Source organism: Mustela putorius, unplaced genomic scaffold (assembly GCF_011764305.1).
Source record: "Mustela putorius furo isolate JIRA1106 unplaced genomic scaffold, ASM1176430v1.1 tig00003974_pilon_pilon_pilon, whole genome shotgun sequence".
Classification (NCBI taxonomy): Eukaryota; Metazoa; Chordata; class Mammalia; order Carnivora; family Mustelidae; genus Mustela; species Mustela putorius.
Genome location: NW_025422117.1, coordinates 458395 through 480595, shown reverse-complemented (window position 1 = coordinate 480595; position 22201 = coordinate 458395). Strand labels below are relative to the sequence as shown.

General features: G+C 40.6%; 1 protein-coding gene across 1 annotated transcript in view; it reads left to right on the top strand.

The window, feature by feature from the left end:
- The window catches only part of DNAJC3 (DnaJ heat shock protein family (Hsp40) member C3), a 63139-nt gene that overhangs the window by 5462 nt on the left and 35476 nt on the right, over positions 1 to 22201 (top strand). Inside the window, exons 2-4 of the mRNA XM_004746132.3 lie at positions 12013 to 12123; positions 19758 to 19882; positions 21707 to 21781. Of these exons, the coding sequence (XP_004746189.1) occupies positions 12013 to 12123; positions 19758 to 19882; positions 21707 to 21781 (311 nt within the window). The remainder of the gene's footprint in view (positions 1 to 12012; positions 12124 to 19757; positions 19883 to 21706; positions 21782 to 22201) is intronic.

The window sequence follows — 22201 nt, the reverse complement described above, 5'->3', positions numbered from 1 at the left end:
CACCTGACATCTTCAAATGAACAGTCATATTTCAGAGAGGACTTTCCTGACAGACTGTGTAAAAATGACTCTCTTCTTCAGTTAATAGTCTGTTTACCTTTTTGAATTTACTTCATACAACTTCACATTGTCTGAGTTATCTCATTTACTTTTTTTTCCTGTCTGTTCGCTCTAGAATATAAGATTTGTGGAAAGAGCTCTTATCTCTGTACCTGAAACGCATTGACATGAAGTGGATGTGCATAAATATTTTTTAAATGAATGAGTGAAGTTGACTGTTTAAGCGGTTTTTTTTTCCACATGGACTCTTCTAAATTTTTCTGTGTTGAAACTCAAGGGATCTTGTCACAACATTTATGCGTTCACAGTTAATTGAAGCAAAGACAAGCAATGCCCACTGAAATTGAGCAAACCTGGTTATAATAGGTTTTATTTTCCTGGTTCACCCGGGAAGATTTCAGTGCAGACATTTAGTTCAGATGTACCACACAACTACTCAGCCTTTTCTTCCTTTCAGTTTGACTCAGCCACTTGTTGGGTCAGAGTGACTAGAAAGAGATACTTAGGGTTTCCAGCTCAGTGTATTTTTCTTGAAACGGTTTTGTCATCCGTTTTTGGTAGACTATGGAATAACTAAGATAATGTACTTTTTGCTCTTTCTGTGGCTGATTTCCACTTTTTCTGTATTTCTGCTGTGAGACTTCTTTCATGCTCTACCTCATCTTGCTTGAATCTTGGATTCAGATCAGATCTTTTATGGACAGTATTTTGTCTTTTTTGACTTATATGCCTTTGTAGGATGATGTTTGGGTTCTCCTCATCCATCACAATCTTCCTTTTTTTTTTTTTTTCTTAAAGATTTTATTTTTAGTAATCTCTACACCCAACATGGGGCTCAAACGCCAACCCCAAGACCAAGAGTCGCACACTCTACCTACTGAGCCAGTTAGGAGCCCCTCTTGCCCTTCACATTCTAAGTGCTCCAATCTGAATAACCCCCTGGGCTTGCTACCTGCTGTGTCATCTGGCCTTAGCTTGAGCCTTAGTATCTTTGGCCATTAGTTCCTGCCTTTTTCATTCTTGTTCTTTGACTCTTGATTATGACTCTCACCACATCATATTCTTAACCCCTCAACTCTACATTTCTTTTATTTTTTAAAGATTTTACTTATATGCAGAGAGAGAGAGAGAGAGCGCGCATGCAAGAGAGAGTGAGAGAGTGAACACACAAACTGGGGGGGTGGCAGGTAGAGGGAGAATGCAGGACCCGATCCCAGGACGCTGGGATCATGACTTGAGTGGAAGGCAGATGCTTAAACAACTGAGCCATGCCGGCATTCCTCAACTTTACATTTCTTTAAATTCTTTATTCTTGCTTGCCAAAATGTGGTGGGTTCTCGTATACTAACTTCATAAAAAGACTTAGCTATTCCACCTCTTTTCTTACACTTCCTATATATTTTGTTGATCTGTGGTCATGCTCATCTAAGGAGAAACATACTGTTTAATGCTGATTAGGTATGATGTTTGGTTGCTTTAGCTCATAGAAAGTAGGAGATAGCTCTTGCCACTGTCTCCTAGCATGTGGCAAAGGAATAAAAAAGTATCCATGACTCAGAATAAGGTTGAGATACTATAACAGCCACCACAACTTACAAATAATTTTTTCTTTTTATATATTAATGTCTTATGAATCTTTGGTAGTATGTTTGATTTGATAATTGTTATTATATATCTTGGATTCTATCCTTTTTTGTAAACTTGTATTTTGTTGTATGTTACTCTTAGTGTATATAAAATAATTACCCTTGTGAAACAGAAATTTATGAGAATTCAGAGAGGTAGATATAAGGACTGACAAAAGTAGAAGTTTCATGTGGCACCTGTTTAGGGATAAGCTTTTATACAGGCTTTAAATTTAGTTCTCCTTTGAATATTCACTGGTTCATGAAAAGTGGTTTAGAAAACGATCCAAAGGTTCATTTTACTATAAAAAGAAACAGACTTTCTGGGGCCTGAAGGGATTCCTACTTGAAGTTACTCCAGTCAACAAGGGGTTGTACTGAATAATCTGCAGACAGAATTGTTTCAGACCTGCAGCTGCCTGGGAAACCTTCAGGTGGTTGAGCCCTCACTGGAGGAACCAGACGAACCAGACATCAGTTCTGATATTCGGATGACTGGTGGTGATACTTTTAAGTAAGAAGGAAGATAGTTATATTTGTTCAGTGACTATTGAATGTCCACCTCGTGCAGAGTATTGAACTGGGTGATACAAAGAAGAAAAGATGATTTCTAATCTCAAACTCATTTTTGGTCTGGATTGGGGTATTCAGGGATTGCGAGAGGCTGGCAAACTGTGAAGGTCAATATGTTGAGGTGGTGTTGCAAAGTCAAGTCATGTGCTTGTGAGTGTGGAGAGGTCATAGGAGCCCAGAAGGCGCTTCCCCACCCTCTCACTGCCGTAGTTAGGGGAGGTCTCACAGAGGAACCAGCATTTGAGGCCAGAATCCTGATGGAGGAGTAGAAATTTCCCAGGGGGACAAGAGTGGGGAAGGTCTTTTTATGGAACAGCAAATGCAAAGTGATGTGGCGCGAGAATATAGTCTGTTTAGGGAAGTACAACCAGGTCATGATGGTCTAGGAGTGCAGAGTAAGAGGTGGAGGAGTGAGGGGTGATGAGGTTGGACCCACATGAGATCTGATCACAGAGGGTGTTGTTTGCTCTTAGATCTAGACTGAGTCTAGCCAGTGATGTGAAAATACTGCATAATTTTTATTCCGAGTGCATTTTGGAAGATTTGCTCTGGCAGCAGCATGGGTGCTGGATTTGGAGGGATGTGGGGGGAAGCTCCCAGTTAGGAGGCACACTGTCTCTTGCCGGGAGAAAGGAGCCTGGACGACAACACTTATACTGTGGCAGAATCTGTTATGGACATGTGACCTGAAGGAATAATTCTTGCTGGATGATTGGGGTAGGCCGTGGAAAATTTTCTTAGAGGAGGTTGTATTTACTTATCACATTAAATGGAAGTTATATTGGATAAAATTGTAATTTAATAAAGATCTGAGTTTTATTCGGAAGGGACAGAAATGCTGGATACCTCTTTTAATCCTAGAAGGTGAGAGAAATTTAGTTTGAAGAGTAATTTAACTTTTGGGGTGACAGTATGATGTAACATTTTTGGGGATCATACCAAATTTTATTTGAAGGAATAGTACAAATGAAATACCTTTAAGTGCATGTTTTGGTACAATTTAGAGAAAAGTTAAAAGTCACCCCAGCGTGCATACCTGGCCTTGATGACCAGAGAAGTCCTCCCCGTGGCTGATTCCTGTCTGATTCATGGCCGATTGTCCTATCTCCCAGGATACGCTTATCAAAGAAATACACTCTGCCATACCGGGTTCCGGGGTCCTCATTCTTTATGGATTTCACCTGCTGATTCAAGTAATGAATGCCAATGAATGTGACAAACAGGGGTCATTTTTGTCAGTGACCAGTTGGTGGGGTTCCAGTAGTAACAGACTGATGCTTTTTTCCAGTGGTAACACTTGCACCCACCATTGCATTTAGCCTGCTCTCCCAGTTACCGTGGTTTGGTTTCTTGATATCCTGAAGAATTTGGGATTTGGCCACCTTGTTGGTCTGCAGCTTCCTCACTTTCTCAAGCATGTTCCCTCTCTTGAGATTTTGAAGAAAATATTTGGCAAAGTTCTTCAAAGCCACACCACTGGGGGTCAAAGCAGCAAGACATGGACAGGTAGATGTAGGAGGCGTAGACCTCCAGGTTGATCTGGCAGTTGATGGTTTCTCTGATTCCTGGTTACAGTTTTGGCGCATCTGCGGGAGGAATGCGTAATTGTGATGGGTGGCCAAGGAGGGGTCCTCTGAGGGTGCTGTGAGGAGGTGGAGAGCCAGTGGGTTGAGCTCTGGTTCCTTCCAAGCATTGTGAAAGGAGGAAACCATGATGACTCTCAGTGAGGAATGTCTGTCTTGAAATAGCTTGATCTGACAGTTCAAAGAACTTGGCAAATGCTTTTTTCCCTCCCACTAGACTTAGGTTCAGATGAACCTCGGAGGTTGCAAACCATTCTGCTAAAATGTTCTATTAAATGATGGATTGAGTGAGTGAAGCATACACGGCTAGTAACTCGAGCACCTAGCCTGGATTATAGGGGAAACATCATGGGCTGTGCTGAAAAGAAAGTTGGGCTTTGGAATTGAGTCTTGTTTTGGCAGTTACCGTGAGTGTGCCAGCGGGATGGGCTGGAGCCTTAGTTTCCTGAGTTATAAGAGTGTGGAAGATGTTTGCTTTCTATGGTTATTGTGAAAATTAAGTGAAATTATGACACTGAAAGTATCTAGCACATAATAGATTCTTAATTTCTTCTGTTCTACATTTTTCCTGTCAGACATTTTCATAGTTAGATAAGGGAAGCATTTTGACTAATAGTTTATCTCATACCAGAATTTCTTCCTTCTTCAGGCAATCTGGACTCCTCTATTCAGTGCGTCGATCTGATGTTTCCTTTGAGAAAATGTAATAGGGAGATGTTTGAAAGCTTCATGCTATTTTGAACACCATTCCCTTCCTACCCCTGAATTTTGAGAGTACACAGAATCCCATCAACATGCCCCCGTGATTACTTGTACCCCCTGTAATAGGCTGAATTGTTCCCGAGTTCATATACAATGCTTTCATCGTTCGTCCTTGATTCTTAGTCATTCTCTAGTGTAATTTACCGTAGTTTCCATACACATGTTTTTCTCAACACGAGTAATACACAGATTTTTGTTTTTATACTAGGAACTATAAATGTTTATGGATGGATAGTTCATATTAGAAATTATCTTTAAAAAATAAAAATGAGCTATCTTTAACTCTTTTAATACCCCCACCCTTAGTTCCTTAAGGAGATTTAATATAATTTTATTATGGAAAATTTCACACATTTACAGAAGGAGGGAATGGTATATGAACCCCCAGGCCCCATCCCATCTCCTAACTTGAACAGTTACCGACTCAGGACTGATCTTATTTTAGCCATACCCTTGAATTATTTTGAAACTATCATATATGCGGTCAATATATTCATAAATATTTTAGAATTTATAAAGGATAAGTATTGTTTATCACCTATATTCTCTGCAGTATCTGATTATAATGCTGTCCCATTGAACTGTAGTTTAACAAAAACATTTGAGTCAGGGTTTTGTTTTTTGGGGGGATAAAGCCATTTTATTGAGATGCTTTGGAGAAAGTTCAAAGGGTGGAGGCAATGACATCGGGGCCCGAATCTCCCCAGCTTCACAGTTGCTGAAAGGAGAAGAGGTTATTTTGCTTGTCTTTCCTGACTTAATTGCCTGCTTAATTGTAAAATATGTTATGTCTATAGTGTTTACAAATATTAAGAGTTTTTAATTTCAAGTGATTTTTCAATCAGGAACATCGTTAGCAAACACATTCCTCAGTTTGCTTTATTAAATTTTTACTGTATTAGTAGCACGTTGATACATTTTTACTGGAAAAAGTTAATATAGAATTACACCATATGTGTATATATAGTTAAAGCATAAAGACAGGGCGCGAATACTGTTAGGCCACTTGCTCCGCTCAGTTCACACCCCCACCCTTCTTTCCATCTTGGCCTGCTTTGAATCTCTTCCACCCTGTGGTCACACAGCCTCATGGGATCTTTTTAAAATATAAATCCCATAGTGAGTTCCTTGATAAAACCCATTCTAATGATGTCTCTTTTTTACTTAGAATAAACTGTAGGGGTGCCTGGCTGGCTCAGTGGGTTGGGCCTCTGCTTTCGGCTCTGGTCCTGGTCTCCTGGTCTCTGGGTCCTGGGATCGAGCGCCTGGAATTGAGTCGGGCTCTCTGCTCAGCGGGGAGCCTGCTCCCCCCTCTCTGGGCCTGCCTGCCTCTGTGCCTATTTGTGATCTCTGTCCAAAAAAAAAAAAAAAAAAAAAGGAAGTTTCTTACTAGGGCCTGAAAGGCCCAGTGTGTTCTACCTTGCCCATATCCTCTATCTTTCCTAACATGCTGGAGCCTCTTTTTGATTCCTGGAAGATGAGCTTGCTTTGCACTTGCTTTGTGATCTTTGCCAGGTCGTCTTTTGGGTTGCTGGAGGTACTGGTCCTTCAGGATCCTCCCGCCGCCACCATCCCGACCTCCCACATCCCCCTCCAGCTCTGTTGTTTTTTAACTCAAATATTACCTTCTCAGGGGAGACTTACTTGACCCCTCTGTCTGTATTTATAAAGTCCTCCTCCTCCTTTCCTCTGGCAGCTTGTCAAGGCGTTTAGAACTTACCTTTTATCCACTGCAAGAGCAGAAAGTGCATAAATACTAGGTCTGGTTTTTATGAGTGCTACATTGTTTGAAGTTGTAAGAATGTCAGTTATATTCATTTTTAGAATTTTTTTTTGTATTTGTCCCATAAATTTTTTCCCCTTAGTTCTCTTATTTGGTGTTAGTTTCTTAAAGATTGATTTTGTCATCTTTGTACATTTCAGAATTGCCCATTGCCAATCTGTGAACACTGATTGTGGGAGAAGACCGAGTGCCTGGCTGGAGGCTGGGAAATCCAAGGGTCTCTTCCTTTTCCTTGTATCGGAGTTTGGAGCACTCAGAGAACTGCATCCACCTCCATGGCATGCTTCCCCCAGGGAGGTGTTTGGATGGGATTTTGCCCACTAACCCTATCCAGTCCTTTCTGTGTGTGTTCCCCACCCCACCCACCAACCTGAAATTTCTGTTTTTCTGATGGCCCTCCTCTTTTGGAAGTCATCCCCCCCTTCCTCCTATGAGGTTATGAATTTATTCTTTAATGACTTCTGTCATTTCTGGAATTTGAGCACCTTGGGAGGTAGGCTCATGTTCTCAGTTGGCTGTCCTGATCTAGTTCCTGTGGTCTACTTCAAAACATTTTTTTAAAATGTATGAGATTTTTATCTGCTGGTTTTCTCTTAATTGAAGGGATTTAAATTTTATAAAAAAATCTTGATTTGGGAAAATCTTAAAAATATACCAAACTAGGGAGAATAACATGGTGTACCTTGGGGTACTGTCGCCAAGCTTCAAAAATTATCAACGTACGGCTGATCTCGTTTCACTTACACTTTCATTTTCCTTTTGAGATTACTTTGAAGTCAGTCCCATTCTTCATATTATGTATTCTGTAAAGACTTCAGTGTGTTGCCGAGATGCCAATATCATGCTCAGAAACAGCCTGTCTTCCTCTGGTCACTCCTGGGAACCCCGCTTCTAGAGCATTCTCATAAATGGCTAAAGCCTGGTGGATTCTCCTAATTGCCTCTTTGGAATAGACCACCCTATTCATCTCTGTTATGGCCACAGCTTTATGCATAGTGTTTATTCAGTATCTTTTGTTTAATGAAATCCATTGGTTTTCATAATCTCCATTATGAAAAGCAGGTTATATTTTTGGATGGTATGGAATTATGTGGGACTACAGGTGACCTATCAGAATATAACTGGTTTCTGAATCTTTCTTGCATGGTGAAATTTCAGAGCAAGAGCCTATATTCGCATTTTAAACCCATTGAAAATTCCAACTAGTTTCTCTGAATGTTACCCATACAGTCTTAAATAGGTTAGATATCTTTACGCTATTGCCCCAAACAGGACCCTGAGTTTTTGAGGCCATCAAGTTAAGGTTCCCTCCATTGCCCCCCCCCCTTTCTTCCTTGTATGGAAGGGTCCATCCTTGGTCCATCCACCCAAGGAAATAAAACATGGTACAGAAACTAGGAACACTGAAAGCTGAAAAAGCTACTTTGTTTAGTAGCACAAATAGCAAGGTAAAGTGAATTTCTTTCAACTCTTTGCTGTAGTGGATTTCCGTTGCCTTTGGTGACGAAGATGGCAGAGGCCCCCTTCGGTGCCCACATCGCTGCCGTGGGCATCCTGGACTTCTGTTCTTGCTTCACTTGGCTTCCACATCCAGACGGTCGCCGTAAGCCGTATGTAGTCTTCTTTCTCCTGTTTCTCTGAGCAGTCTGGTCTGTGTTTTTGTAGTCACTCCACTGTCAGATCACCTTCATGTCACCTGGCTCTGGTGACTGTGGATGCCTTATGGTTCCCCTCTCCCTCCGGTTCTTTATGAGACTCACCTAACGCCTGAAGCGACCCACTCCAGCAGAGTGAAATCATGACGGAGAGGAGAGCTACCCAAGATGTAGGACTTCAGTTTCTCTGAAAGCCTCATTAATTCTCTTACTTCTGGGCATTTAAATGCGATGTTCTTTCTGTTCGGAATGTTGGTTTTTTCCCCCTTTTCACGTTGGCTGTATTCCTTTTTTTCCTTCAGGTTTCAGGCGAGACCTCGGGAACCCCCTCACTGTTGTCCAGTAGAACTTTCTGTGATGACAGGAAATGTTCTGTGCTGTTTGCTGTGTGTCCTGTGCTATCACTAGCTTTCCAGCACTTAAACTGTGACTAGTGTGACTGAGAAATTACATTTTAAGTGTTATTTAACCTTAGGTGTTAAGTGCCCTAACTTGTGTCCTTACAGCGTCCTCTGTGTGTTGGCCTGTCATGACGCTGTATCATATATCTTCCTACATTTTTATTATGAAACATTTCACAAAGTTGGAAGAATTTTTTAGTGTACATTCCTCTATCTGTCACCTGGATTCTGCCATGAATACAATTACCATACTTGGTTTTAACACATATCCATCTAGGTCTTCTCTGTCCATCCATTAATTCTTTTCTAAAAATATATTTCAAAATAATACCAGGGGCACCTGGGTGGCTCAGTGGGTTAAGCCACTGCCTTCGGCTCGGGTCATGATCTCAGGGTCCTGGGATCGAGCCCCGCATCGGGCTCTCTGCTCAGCAGGGAGCCTGCTTCCTCCTCTCTCTCTGCCTGCCTTTCTGCCTGCTTGTGATCTCTCTCTCTGTCAAATAAATAAATAAAATCTTTAAAAAAAAAATAATGTCAGTACTCATTCCCCTAAATATGTTAACATGCCCGTCATCAACAGCTTTTTTAAATGTAAAATTTATGTATAATTATCCATATTTTTAAGTATCTGTTTGCTGTTTTGATAGTTGCACATCCCAGTGTACGCTGTGTCTCTGTCAAGATTAGTGCGTCTTCATCACCCCAGGAAGTTCTCTCCTGCCCCTTCCTGGGCTGTCCTTTCTCCCCTCCCCAAGAGATGACTGTTCTGATTTTTTTGTCTGGCGGTGTCTGCTTAGCAACTGGAATAGCTTAATATCATGCTCACTGTAAAAGAAAGAGGTTTTGGCTTCTTCATTTCCATATGCATCCTTCTACACACATTAAATTAAATTTTGTGTTTGATTTTCAGCTAGATCAGCTCTTTGGCTACCCAAAATAGGAGATTGTGTTAGGGCTGCTATGGAAGCTCACAGAGGGAAACTTGAGCTGAGTGTTCACGCTAGTTGGTTCTGCTCCTCTGTAAGTGTTCTAGTGCACTTCAAAGAATCCCCCCACACCACAGTCCTTACCTTCATCACTACTTTCACTGGGGTCACGTGCAACATGCTTGGTTTTCCAGTTGGCTTGGTTTTCCAGTTAGCAAGTGACTTCTGTCAGCCACAAATGGTATCTTGGTTAACTCTGATATTAATACCCACTGTGGATTACTGACCTCTTATTTCTCATTGATAGTGAGCACTGCACTCAAGCTCAAGGGCATGACTAAACCAGTCCTCAAAACCTACCTTTGTCTGTCTGCTAGGACCACTCCCTAGTGTCAACAGTATGTAAGTCTGGGTCCGTTCAGGAAACAGAGATCACAGAATAATTTAAAAGAGGAAAGTTAAATATAAAGAATTGTTAAGTTATGATAGGAGAATACCTATAAAGATGTAAGGAAAGGTCTATAGGATATTCTATGATTAACAGATGGTCCCCCAAAAAAGGCCATCTGAGAGGGGATCCCCCTACTCAAGTCTGGGGTTTATTAGATCTTATTAGAGAAGGTATAGGTGCAACCTAAAGCTGCTGATGGGGAAATTGACTGAGTTGCTAGGACTAGAGCTGGTCTGCTGTAGATGAGCAAGCAGGAAATAACTTCCTGAGGTATGGGTCAGCCCAGATTGGCCTGTGTGTGTGGGAAGTTGGGTGCTGTTGTAGGCATGCAGCCTGGAGTGCATAAGGTCCGCCTTGGGAGACAGTGCCCAGTCAAGGCTGCCAGGGTGCTGAGGGACTGGACCTGTAGGCATATGGCTAGGATATGGCACCATATATCCTCCCCATATGCACCATGCAGCAGGAGCCAGAAAAAAATAAAGATAGCAACAAGATCCAGAAAGTGTCCTTCCTGCAGTGTCCCTCTGGTACATTTGACTGTGACAGAGTGGAGTATTGTGCACAGTATGAAGAAGATATGCTTAAAAACCAGTCCTTTTTTTTTTTTCTTTTTTAAAGATTGTATTTATTTATTTGTGAAGCATGGAGAGTTGGGAGAGGGAGAAGCGGCCTTCCTGCTGAGCAGGGAGCCTGATGTGGGGCTTGATTCCAGGACCCCAGGATCATGCCCAGAGCCAAAGGCAGATGCTTAACAACTGAGCCACCTGGGCATCTCCCGAACCAGTCCATTTTTAAAGCCAGGTACTACTGAAGGATGAATTCAGAGCAGAGAGGTAGTATACCGATAATTGGCATAGAGGGTCAGATCATGTTATTCTACTCAGAATTCCTCATTAGCCCCCTGTTTTACCCAGAGTGAAACCAGAGCCGCACACAGTCAGGCCCTCTACTTCTTTGACCTCCTCTTACAGGACTGTCTTCCTTGGTGCTCTGGGGTAGCCATCCTGGCCTCCCTGCTCTTTTTGGAATGTAACCTGCCATGCTCCTGGCTTAGGACCCCTGCACTAGCTGGTCCTTCTTGGAAAGCTCTTTTTTCTACCTATCTGCATGTGAGTTCCTCACTTTGCTTGGAGTAAGTCTTCGCTCAGATGTCAGTTTCTCAGTGAGACCCATCCTTGACCACCTTGTTTAATACTGACAACCCCAGCACTCCTGATGACCTCACATGGCTTGACTCTTTCCATGACACTTTTTACCTACCATACTCTATAATTTATGTATTTCTTAAGTCTGTCTCCTCCCTCCGTAATGTCCAGCGCCATGAGTGGCAGAGGTTTTTGTTTGTTTTGCTCACATACCCCAAATACCTAGATTAGTGCCTGGCGCATTGTAGATGCTCAGTAAGTACTGGAATATTACACTGCACTTGATAATGCTCATTAAAATGATATTCTGGGGGCACCGGGGAGGCTCAGTTGGTTAAACGTCTACCTTCGGTTCTGGTCACCATCCCGGAGTCCTGGGATCGAGTCCCACATCTGGCTGTCTGCTCAGTGGGGAGCCTGATTCTCCCTCTCCCTCTGCCTGCCGCTCCCCCTACTTGTGCTCTCTTTCTGTCAAATAAATAAATCTTTTAAAAAAATGAAATTCTAGTTTAACAAAGCAGTTATGATTTTGTTGTTTGACATATTTTTACTACTACTGTGGTGGGTAGTTTCCCTTCTATTTTGGGGACTGGTTCCATTCTTTTGATTGACCAGGCTGTTAATGCGTATGTTTTGGGGTTGCTTGCACTCTGTAAAACGAAGCACTGGGCTTTGTTGTTACCTTTTCTGTGTCACTCTTTAGCTTCTGTGACTCATCTGACCAGATTCCTGAAGTAGATAACCATATATATATATATATTTTTTTTTTTTAATATTTTATTTATTTGAAATAGAGGGAAAGAGAGAGCGCATGTTTGCACCTGCGCCTGCGAGATGAAGGGTCGGGTAGCGGGAGAGGGAGAAGCAGACCTTCGCTGAGCAGGGAGCCCAACACAGGGTGATCCGAGGACCCTGGGATCATTGACCTGAGCCAAAGGCAGATGTGTAACCAACTGAGCCACGCAGGTGCCCCATATTTTTAACATTTTATTCTTCAGAATTAAATCTTGGTCATGGAAAGTTAACTTATTTTTGTTGTTGTTTTTAGGTGCTGAATGTGGAGTAAATGCAGATGTTGAGAAACATCTTGAATTGGGCAAGAAGTTACTTGCAGCTGGACAGCTAGCTGATGCTTTATCCCAGTTTCATGCTGCAGTAGGTTTGTATCTTGGAACCAAAGCCCTCAGGGGCCATTCCAATGAAGTCTAGTTAACAGCACCTCCTTTGGATAACGTTGAAAATAAACACTGTTTAATGTTTAAAGAAAACATTTAAAAATATTTGCAGGATTCTGGGTGAAATAGATTAATAAACACATAACACTTGAATACGTATGTGTCTAACACGAGAGAATTTTCCAGATAACTTGGACTTTCTACTGTAAGTACCAAGAATAATTCAAGATAATTTTGACAGAAAAGCTTTTCTCACTGTATTATGTAGTTTTCTGCCCCCCCTTAAAGATTTCACTGAAGATGGTTTAATGATGACTTGAGAACATTGGTATGGTTATTTTACTTTGAGGCCTTTGGGAGTTCTTGCCGTCCATTGCCTCTTCTGTGTTGGGCAGACTTCCTCCATCTCTTAGGCTGTACTGTTGCTCATTTGTTTTTGTCTGTAATGTCAGCGGTCTTTGCACCTTTCAGTCTGTTGGGACCAAGAGAAACAAGATGGTCACAATAAATAGGTTGTAATGAGGAGTTAAAGGATTTTCTTAAGAGTCACTGTATATGCTTTTGTGTTAGGACTTTCTGACATTGACTTTTCTGAATCCTTTTTTAAATTAATTTATACATTCTTACCTATATTTGGGATGGTTAAGAGTGACAAGTTAACTGCGAGTTAACAATGTGGTGGTTTTTTTTTTTGTATATTTTTAATAAGATAATTATTAATTATCTGGTTTTGCTCATCAGAAAAATTATCATCTTACTCTTAAAATTTACTTTGTAAACAGTACATGATTAGATTTTGGTTTGGCAATATTTTTCTTCATGCTTTTTTGAAAACTCAGATTTTCATTACTGATGCTAATAGCTGTCTAGAATAATAAAAAACCTAGATTTTAATCTTGGCTCTGCCACTTGATAATGCTATATTATTGGTCAAGTTATGTAAGTAAATTTTGGCTTAAACAAGTTGTCTGCATATTCTTAGCAGTTTTCACAGTGCTACCCAAAAAGGGATTTCTTTGTGAAGGTTAGGTGAGAATAATGTATATAAAGATTTTTTTGAAAATAGGGTACAATTACACATGTAAGGTATGTAGAAATGCAATTTTTGTGTTTCTGAAAATTAAACTTTGAAAAAACAGACTTGATGTGTTAATAGGATTTTCTTAACTATGTGAAGTTTCTGTGGGGAAATTTTTTCATTTTTGCGATTAGCTTACCTTGGGAAGTGGTGGGTAATTGGCACAATAATTTGCACAAGTTACTTTTCAACAGAGACCGAATACTTTGTGACCGTGTCATTACTGAGGCCACACTTCTCTGGTGATTTGAACTGTCTTCAGTGCTGCAGCATGATAATGAAAAAAAAAATTTCCATTATTGTCTTAGATAAAGCATGTCTTAAAAAAAAATACTGATTCTTCCCTAGTAGTGCAAGAGTATTTGCAGAAACGTAGACCTCCTACCCACTTTATACTTTATTATTTGCTTTCTTTAATCTCAATTTAGCAGAACTGTTAGGGCCATGTAAAATTGTTACAGTATTTTAAAATGACTGTCCATTGTTCTTTAGCTTCACTGTCGTGCGAGAATTGTTGAGATGGCTCTTTCCCAGAATACCCAATAAAATACTACTGTAGTCACCGAAAGATGTAAATTAGGAAAGCTAGAATGTGGTAATTGATTTGTAGAATTCAGTGAAGGGAGAAAGCGAAGTCCTACTGTGCATTCGGAACTCGAGGTGTCCTGTCTGTCATGATTCGTTCAGGTACAGCAATTCTCATATGGTGCCCACATCATAATTTCTGAAGGGACCTGTGTCGTTTGGGACATTTCATCATTTTAGTTTGTGTAAAACACTGGTCATAACTAACTGTAGAAAATAAAGTTTAAATTGTCTATGATGGCAGTACACAGGGAATATGACGGGAGGGGTGATGTCATGATCCATCTAATCTTTGGGAGATGTGTACGTGTGTTTATCAGAGAAGAACTGTAGAGCCTCTTTTTCGATGGTCTCTTTTACTAAACATCAAATGCAGTGTGGCCACACTGGCTGCTTAGGGCAGTGAATTAGGGGGTGCTCCTCCCCAGCAGTGACCACGTCCGGGTCTCCTGACTGGTGGCCTGGCATGTTGTGTGCCTACTGCTGTGGGCCTTGGAGTTCTGCGCTGGGGGATGGCGATCACACTTTAATACATTGCTTTACACGGACTGCGTAAAGAGCTCACTGTTTACTCACTTACTGTATTTCCAACTTCCCAGTTTTGTGATGTACTTTATTTCTTTAACTTCTGTGATTAGAAATTGATGTTAGGGTTTGCAGTAGAATTTGACTAGCAGTATTGGGAGTTATCAACAGATTGTTTTTATTATAATGCTATAGCTGACGTTATATATGGTTGTGGCACCCTCCTATTTTCATTTTTGAAAAATTGCTAGGAGCATTTTGAAAACTACTTGGGCTTGGTATGTTTTATGATTACATTTTTAACACAGTAAAAGGTTTATTAAAATTCAGTAGCAACACAGATTGTTTCTACAGTATGGTACAGCTCTGTCAGTGATTTGACTTTTTTTTGTATCAGGCATATGAATATTTTTTGGCAGAAGTTTTAAGATTTATGAACTGATGAAAACATTCTTGATCTGTTGGAAACTGATTTGAGGAAGAATGTTGATTACTACTTTCCAATAGTCTTCTGAAACAGTTGCATTTATTTTAGTATTACAAAGCAGTCAGACACAAGTTTTTTGTTGTTGTTGTTGTTTTTTAAAGATTTTTTAAATTTATTTGACAGAGAGAGATCACAAGTAGGCAGAGAGGGAGGAAGGGAAGCAGACCCCCTGCTGAGCAGAGAGCCCGATGAGGGACTTGATCCCAGGACCCTGAGATCATGACCTGAGCCGAAGGCAGCGACTTAACCCACTGAGCCACCCAGGCGCCCCCAGACACATGTTTTGTTTAGCAATTTATCATTAGAGAAACTGCGGTGCAGTGTAAAAATGCACTGACACTTATTCCCACAGCATGATCTTATGGAGATCATGAATTCTGGGATCTGAAATCACTTTTTTGATAGATTTAGCAGGATGTCTTAGCTATCTAGATCTGGCAGGAATGAATGTCTAATCCGGTAGGTTAAATAAATGGTGGGCATTTCTGAAATGATAGGTGTCCCCACTCACTTGGTAAGAAAATCAGTATCCCATTTATAGTTTTCCAAAATCAAAAAACAAAATCCATGTCTACATTTATTTGTCACTTAAACATATCATGATGTTTTCTCATCAAATTTGTACCTCATTTGTGAGATGGGAATGGGCGTTACTCTTTACATTTAGACAGAAGGGAACAAGGAGTACTTTAGTAACTTTCCAAATGCCACATTCTAACTTAAAACATTGTGAACTTCTTCGGGATGGGTAGAGTATTATTATTATTGTGAGTATCATTCTTAGTATTTGTGTTGAAGTATAATTGGCACACATGTTACATTAGTTTCCTATGGGACTAAAGGAATTCGTTTTATTTGATTCCTCATTTTTGTAGGTTTATTGTTAAAAATTGGGGTTCTAATTCCACTTCTTGTTTTTAAAAATATCTAAAAACTGAAGAATAAAGCAACTGAAAGTAAATGACCCAGAATTATTTTAAAGATTTATTTATTTATTTGACGGACAGAGATCACAAGTGGGCAGAGAGGCAGGCAGAGAGAGAGGAGGAAGTAGGTTCCCGGCTAAGTGGAGAGCCTGATGCGGAGCTCAATCCCAGGACCCTGGGATCATGACCTGAGCCGAAGGCAGAGGCTTTAACCCACTGAGCCACCCAGGCGCCCCAGTCCAGAATTATTTTATATAGACACTTTTAATATATGTGTAATCCAGTACTTAATACAAAAGCTATGTCATATATAATCCTCCTTGGAGGTTTTTTTGCATAGACCGAAATGGTCAGTTTTTTCCCAAATCGAAGTCCAATGCAATTTGTAGTGAAAGTGCTGCCCTGATAAGATGCCCGAAATTAGCACTGAGCATTCTTCTTTTCTTGAAAGAATTAGATGCAGAGTTCAAAAGAAGCAACATCTGTATTTGCAGATGCCATTGTTAATTTCATATGAGAGAATGATCTAAATAGCCAGTGAGGCACATCTCTTTAAGAGCTATGTCCATTCTCTGAAATCCCTGCGTGGGGCGGCTGGCAGGGAAAAAGGGGACTGTGTGAGCAGATGTTTGCTTTGCCTCCTGGGTGGGAGGAACTCCAAATTCAGACCGGCGAGGTCAGAATCTCCGAGCAGCTTCTCTTCCAAAAGCAGGAGATGGCAGCGTCTGCCAGACGCTCTGTGCCACCTCGGGCAGACTGCTGGGACCAGAGGACAGGACCAGCAGAGACCTCAGCCCTCTTCCTCTTTGGTACCTTCTGACAAAAACCTCTTCTGGGCTGAACAGAATGTGGCAACAAACCATTTGCTCCCCAGGTTTCCAGACCTGGCTCTGGAAGGAAGACCCATAGGGAGGGAGCCACATTCATCCGGAGGTTGGGAAATGTTTTCCTTGGTCTGTGGCAGGGCTGATGTTGGCATGGTTCCTTGTCCACAACAAGGTGACACTAGGGAAAGGAAACAAAATAGAAGCCTTTCTCGATGAGAAGGACCCAAGAATCAAGACCGGAAGCAAGGGAGGAGCTCCTGGGGTAGGGTCGGGTAGAGGAGACCCTGTGGGAAAGCTGGCTAGCTCCAGGGACCAAGTATTACAGTGTCTTATGGAAATGAAAGAAAGACCAAACAAGCTGTATGTGTTCTGACTTTGTAGTCCCTTGCTTGTCCTAGGCAGGTCTCAGTGTTGGCCTTGATTGTGGTGGTCATTCCGTTTCCTTTTATTTGAGTCCCTGTGGGCCAGATTATACAGAGACACAAAAGTGAATTTACTCAAGGAATTTGTTTTCTCTGGACTGAGGTGTGTGTATAAATAATAACAGAGGGAGTGGTAAGTGTTCTGGGCCCAGTAAGAGGTGTAGTATATTACAGAATGCTATGGAAATTGAGGGAATGGAAAGTATATTTTCACATGTGTAATCAAATAGGTTATTTAAGCTGTGCCTCAGAGGTCAAGTAGGATTTGGATATATGAAGTGGGTAGTGTGTGATGTAAACTCCAGACCTTAAATCATGTCATTTGTAGTATTTACTTTTTGCTTAGTGTAAATAAATAATGGAAAATGTGGTTTTGTTTTTTTTTTTAATTAATGAATATAGAAGCACTTCATGTTCATTGTGACACATTTGGGAGTATGTATATATAGTATAAAGAAGAAAACCTGACCTGTCTGCCCCAGTAACTGCTGTTGACCTGTGGAGACTCTCCTTTTACATTCAAAGGCAGTCTCTTAAGCATCAGAAATCCATAGTTTCAAATCATTCTCATGGCCATTTACGCTCACCCGACCCACATATTTAATTCATTGCACATTCTAAATTGAATATGAATTAAACCTAAAAATGTATCATGTATGCTCTAAATGTAGTTACTCTGTTTCTTAGTTTTTCTTCAGGCTAATTGCAGTCTTTTGTAGGAAATACCCTGTATGCAGGCTGCTGACTGCTCTTTTTCCCTTGTCTTCCAAGCAGAACTGACTAGGAGAGAAATTTCAGTGATGCTTAGCTGGGTTTGATGGATTGTTTCTGGTTTTTGTTTTATATTTGAGAAAAAATTAAGGTTTTTTTTTTATTGTTAAAATGCCCAGTTCTCTTGGTTTTTCAAAAATATAACTATAATAAAATATGTATTACAATAAAATGCATATTACAACAATTTACCATTTTGACCATCTGCGAGTGTATGAAGTTGGTGGCCTTACGCACATTCACACTTGTTTGTACAGCCCACACCAGTGTTCGTCTCTGGAGCTTTGTCCTCCCCCCAGACGGAAACTCCGCACCCATCAAGCAGTTGTTTCCCATTTATCTGTCTCTGCATTTCTCTCCTTTCCTCTTTCTTCTTTTCTTTTTATCATAGCCGTCCTCATGGATGTGAAGTGATGTCTCAGCGTGGTTTTGATTTGCATTTCCCCAGTGATTAGTGATGTAAACATTTTTTCAGGTGCTTTTGGCTATTGGTACCTCTTACTTTCATACACGGTTTCGTCCCTGCTCTGTCCTCCTGCTCTACCTTTGCCCAGCAGTACTTCAGGTAGTTCAGTGCCATTAACAACTGCTCAAAACCATGATTTTCAATGATTATATACCATCCTGCCATACAGATTCCCATTTGCCATGTTTTTCAAATAATAAGACCTTCAGGGGTAGAGCTTTCAGAGAGTTTTAGTTGTAAATCTTACAGTGATGGCACATCTCTGTGCATAAATGTTTATTTGTTTAAGCCAGGTGGCCGGGTTTGGTCAAGAACATGTGTGTTTCAAGATTGCTTTCTAGGAGGACTGTTTGACAGCACAGGGTTTGCTTCCAACTGTGGGCACTGAGCAGGGTGGAATTAGCTCAAAACCTAGCATATTCATCTGTATGCCTTCTTTCCAATATTGTTAACTTAATTCGTCCTGCTCTCATTTCCACTCTCCTCCTTTGTCCTAAGATTTGTACCTTTAGTTCTTCACTGCCATTTGGATTGGAATTTGTGAGAGAGCAGAGATTGCACATTTCATATGTCAGTTTAATTGGAAGTCTGTGATTTTCTAAAATCCTGCGAATAGTCACCTTCTCGGTATTTTACTTAAGGAAGTTTCAGCAAAGACAAAGACTGAAATAGATACTTATGGAAGTTATGAGTTGCATATAGTTACTATTTTAACCAAGAGGTTGGCAAGCTTTTTCTTTAAAGAGCCAGATAATGAATTTTTAAGCTTTGTAGCCATACAGTCTCTGTGTTCATATTTTTTTATTTTTATAATTTGGCAACTCTTTAAAAATATAAAAGATATTCTTGATTTGAAGTCTGTGGGTTGGATTTGGCTCAGAGACCCTAGTTTGCCAATCTTGTTCTGGCTTTTTTTCCCCTTAAAGATTGTATTTATTTGTCAGAGAGGGAGAGGGGGAGAGATACAGAACACAAGCAGGGGACGCTACAGGCAGAGGGAGAAGCAGACTGCCCGCTGAGCAGGGAGCCCGATGCGGGACTGGATCAGGACCTGAGCTGAAGACAGAAGCTTAACCAAGACTAAGTCACCCAGGCATCCCAGTCCTGTTCTGCCTTTATTTGCAGTGATCTTGCTAGTCAACGCAACACATTATTGATGAAGAAATGCTTTTCTTAATGCCTTTCTTTCTTTTTTAAAAAAGATTTTATTTATTTATTAGAGAGAGCTCAAGCAGGTGCAAGAAAAGGAGCAAGTGGGAGGAGGGGCAGAGGGAGAGGGAGGGAGGGAGGGAGGAGGGAGAGAATTTCAAGCAGACTCTGTGCCGAGCGCAGGGCCCTGTTTGGGGCTCAGTCCCACCACCCGAGATCATGACTAGAGCTGCCACCAGGAGTTAGATGCTTAACCCACTGAGCCATGTGGGTGCCTCTTCTTAATGCCTTTCTTAAGAGAATTGCAAATTCTAGTACTGTTTAGGTTATTTGGTTTTTGAATAAATTACCAAGAGCTAATATTTGTTATTTCAATTTTCAGATGGTGATCCAGAGAACTATATTGCTTACTATCGGAGAGCTACTGTCTTTTTAGCTATGGGCAAGTCAAAAGCAGCACTTCCTGATTTAACTAAAGTAATTGAATTGAAGATGGATTTCACTGCAGTAAGTGCATCTAAACTTTCTTTAAGGGAGAACTTCATTTGGAATTTGGAAGAGTTAATTTGTCTTCTAAGGTGAGGACCAGCCTGCATAGCTGAAGGTGGAGAAAGCTGCCCTGGTGTAGTGGACTGGGCAGCAAGAGAAAGCCAGAGTGTCTGGAATCAAAGGTCTGTGTGAAACAGGAACAGTGGGTGCAGCCTCTGATTTTGAGAAGCGTGCCAGTGGTGTTAGCTTTGTGGTTTCGGAAGACCTCTGGAGGGCGGAGTGTGGGACAAGCTGTGAGGCTGCGTAACCAGCTGATCGAGAAGCTGAGCTCGCTGAAGCTGAAGTTCAGTGAAAAGGCTGTCAGGGGACGGACAGTAGTTCCCATTAAGGCTGTAGCAGGAAGAACAAAGGGCAGGAGATAGGTCGGTTAAGCAGTGGTTTGTGGTGAGGAATTAGACTGATCCTCCCCTGCAACCATCCCAGAAGCTTCAGAAATGGAGGAATTTACAGTCCTGATGGGATGTCCTGATGACTGGCAGGTCAGCGTAATGGCTTAAAATAAATGGATAAGTTAGATGGTTTCAAAATTAATTTGGTACCTCATTTATTGCTTATACCCTACCATATTCCAAAAAGGACTAGGGATAACTGAAAGGTATGGGTGAATGTTTGGTGTGAAATATTATTATTATTTTAGGATGGAATTCCCATCCTAAATGGGAATTTCTTTAATCTGTTACTTTACCTAGTTGAGTACAACCTATCAGAAGGCTAAGTAGTTCATTTTCCTAGGATTATAGTAGCTATTAGGTAGCTGAAGTGGCTTTCATCTTGCTATTTATGTGTGTTGATGCACTTAACAGAGGATTAGGGACATTTTTACATATTGTAAATGTAATATATACGTTCTAGTGGACTATCGATGTGGTTTCTCTCTTATGGTCACATTGGTCATCAGAGCGTTGGTGTTCTTGGAAGAGCTGGGATTATGCACATGAAGAGGAATATCAAATCGGGTGGGGAGTGATGCACGCGGGAAGGGAAGAGGTGTTGTTACTCGGTTATAGTAGAGTGCATATATCCACAGAGAATTAATAAAAACAAAATAATTTCTAGAACTTTGATTGGTAAAGTCCCAAATTACACAGCCTTTTTTATAGTACAAAAAGTTATTACAATGGCATATTTTTTTTTAATTGAGATACAATGCACATATCATCAAATTCATCCTTTTTTAAATTGTCTAATTCGCTGGTGTCTTAGTATATTCACAAGGTTGTGCAAACATCACCACTGTCTAGTTCCGGAACACTTTTGATACCCCCAAAAGAAATCTAGTCCCTTATATCAGCCCCTCTCCATTTATGCCGTGGCCTTTGGCCACCACGTATCTTTCTGTCTGTATGGATTTGCTTATTTGGACATTTCATGTAAGTGCAGTCATACAGTATGTGGCCTTTTGTGTCTGACTCTTTTCACTATGCATATTGTTCTCAAGGTCCGTCCATGTTGTAGCGTGTGTCAACACTTCATTCCTTTTTATGGTTGGATGATATTCCATTGTATGGAGAGACCACATTTGCTTATTGACGTTATAGTTGGTGGGAGTTTACAATTTGGGGGGATATAGCGCAAAAAGTATTTTTAAGGAAGCATACTTTAATAAAAGTAATGCACATTCAGTGGTTCCAGGAATTGTTCTTAAGAGTGCCAAGTCAAATAAATGGACATTGGAAAAATAAATATTTCATTAATGTTTCATCAGCGTATTTGGTTTTATTCTTTGTGTTTAAAGAAAATTTGGAAATGCACGGTACTCAGAACACCTTTCCTTTTTTCTAGGCAAGATTACAGAGAGGTCATTTATTACTCAAACAAGGTAAACTTGATGAAGCAGAAGATGATTTTAAAAAAGTGGTAAGTTCAATATGTATTTGGCTTTACGAAGATGTTGAACATCTTTATGAAGATGAGTGAAGATATTGGACTTTTTAATATTAAGACAGTTATCACTTTATAGCTAAAAGGGACAATCATATGTTTTGTGTATATAAAAGTCACAGTTTCGAATTAATGCATAGTGATTGACAGGAGAGAATCACTTTAATAGTTGAAAGATAAAGTATGTGGAAAGAATATATGATTGTTTTTATTAAAGATTTTATTTGAGAGAGAGGGAGTGAGAGAGAGCATGAGAGGGGAGAGGGTCAGAGGGAGCAGCAGACTTGCCGCTGAGCAGGGAGCCAGATGTGAGTCGAAAGCCATTCTTAACCAACTGAGCCACTTAACCAACTGCCCAAGAAAATAATTTTAATTCAGTTTATATAGCTCACATGT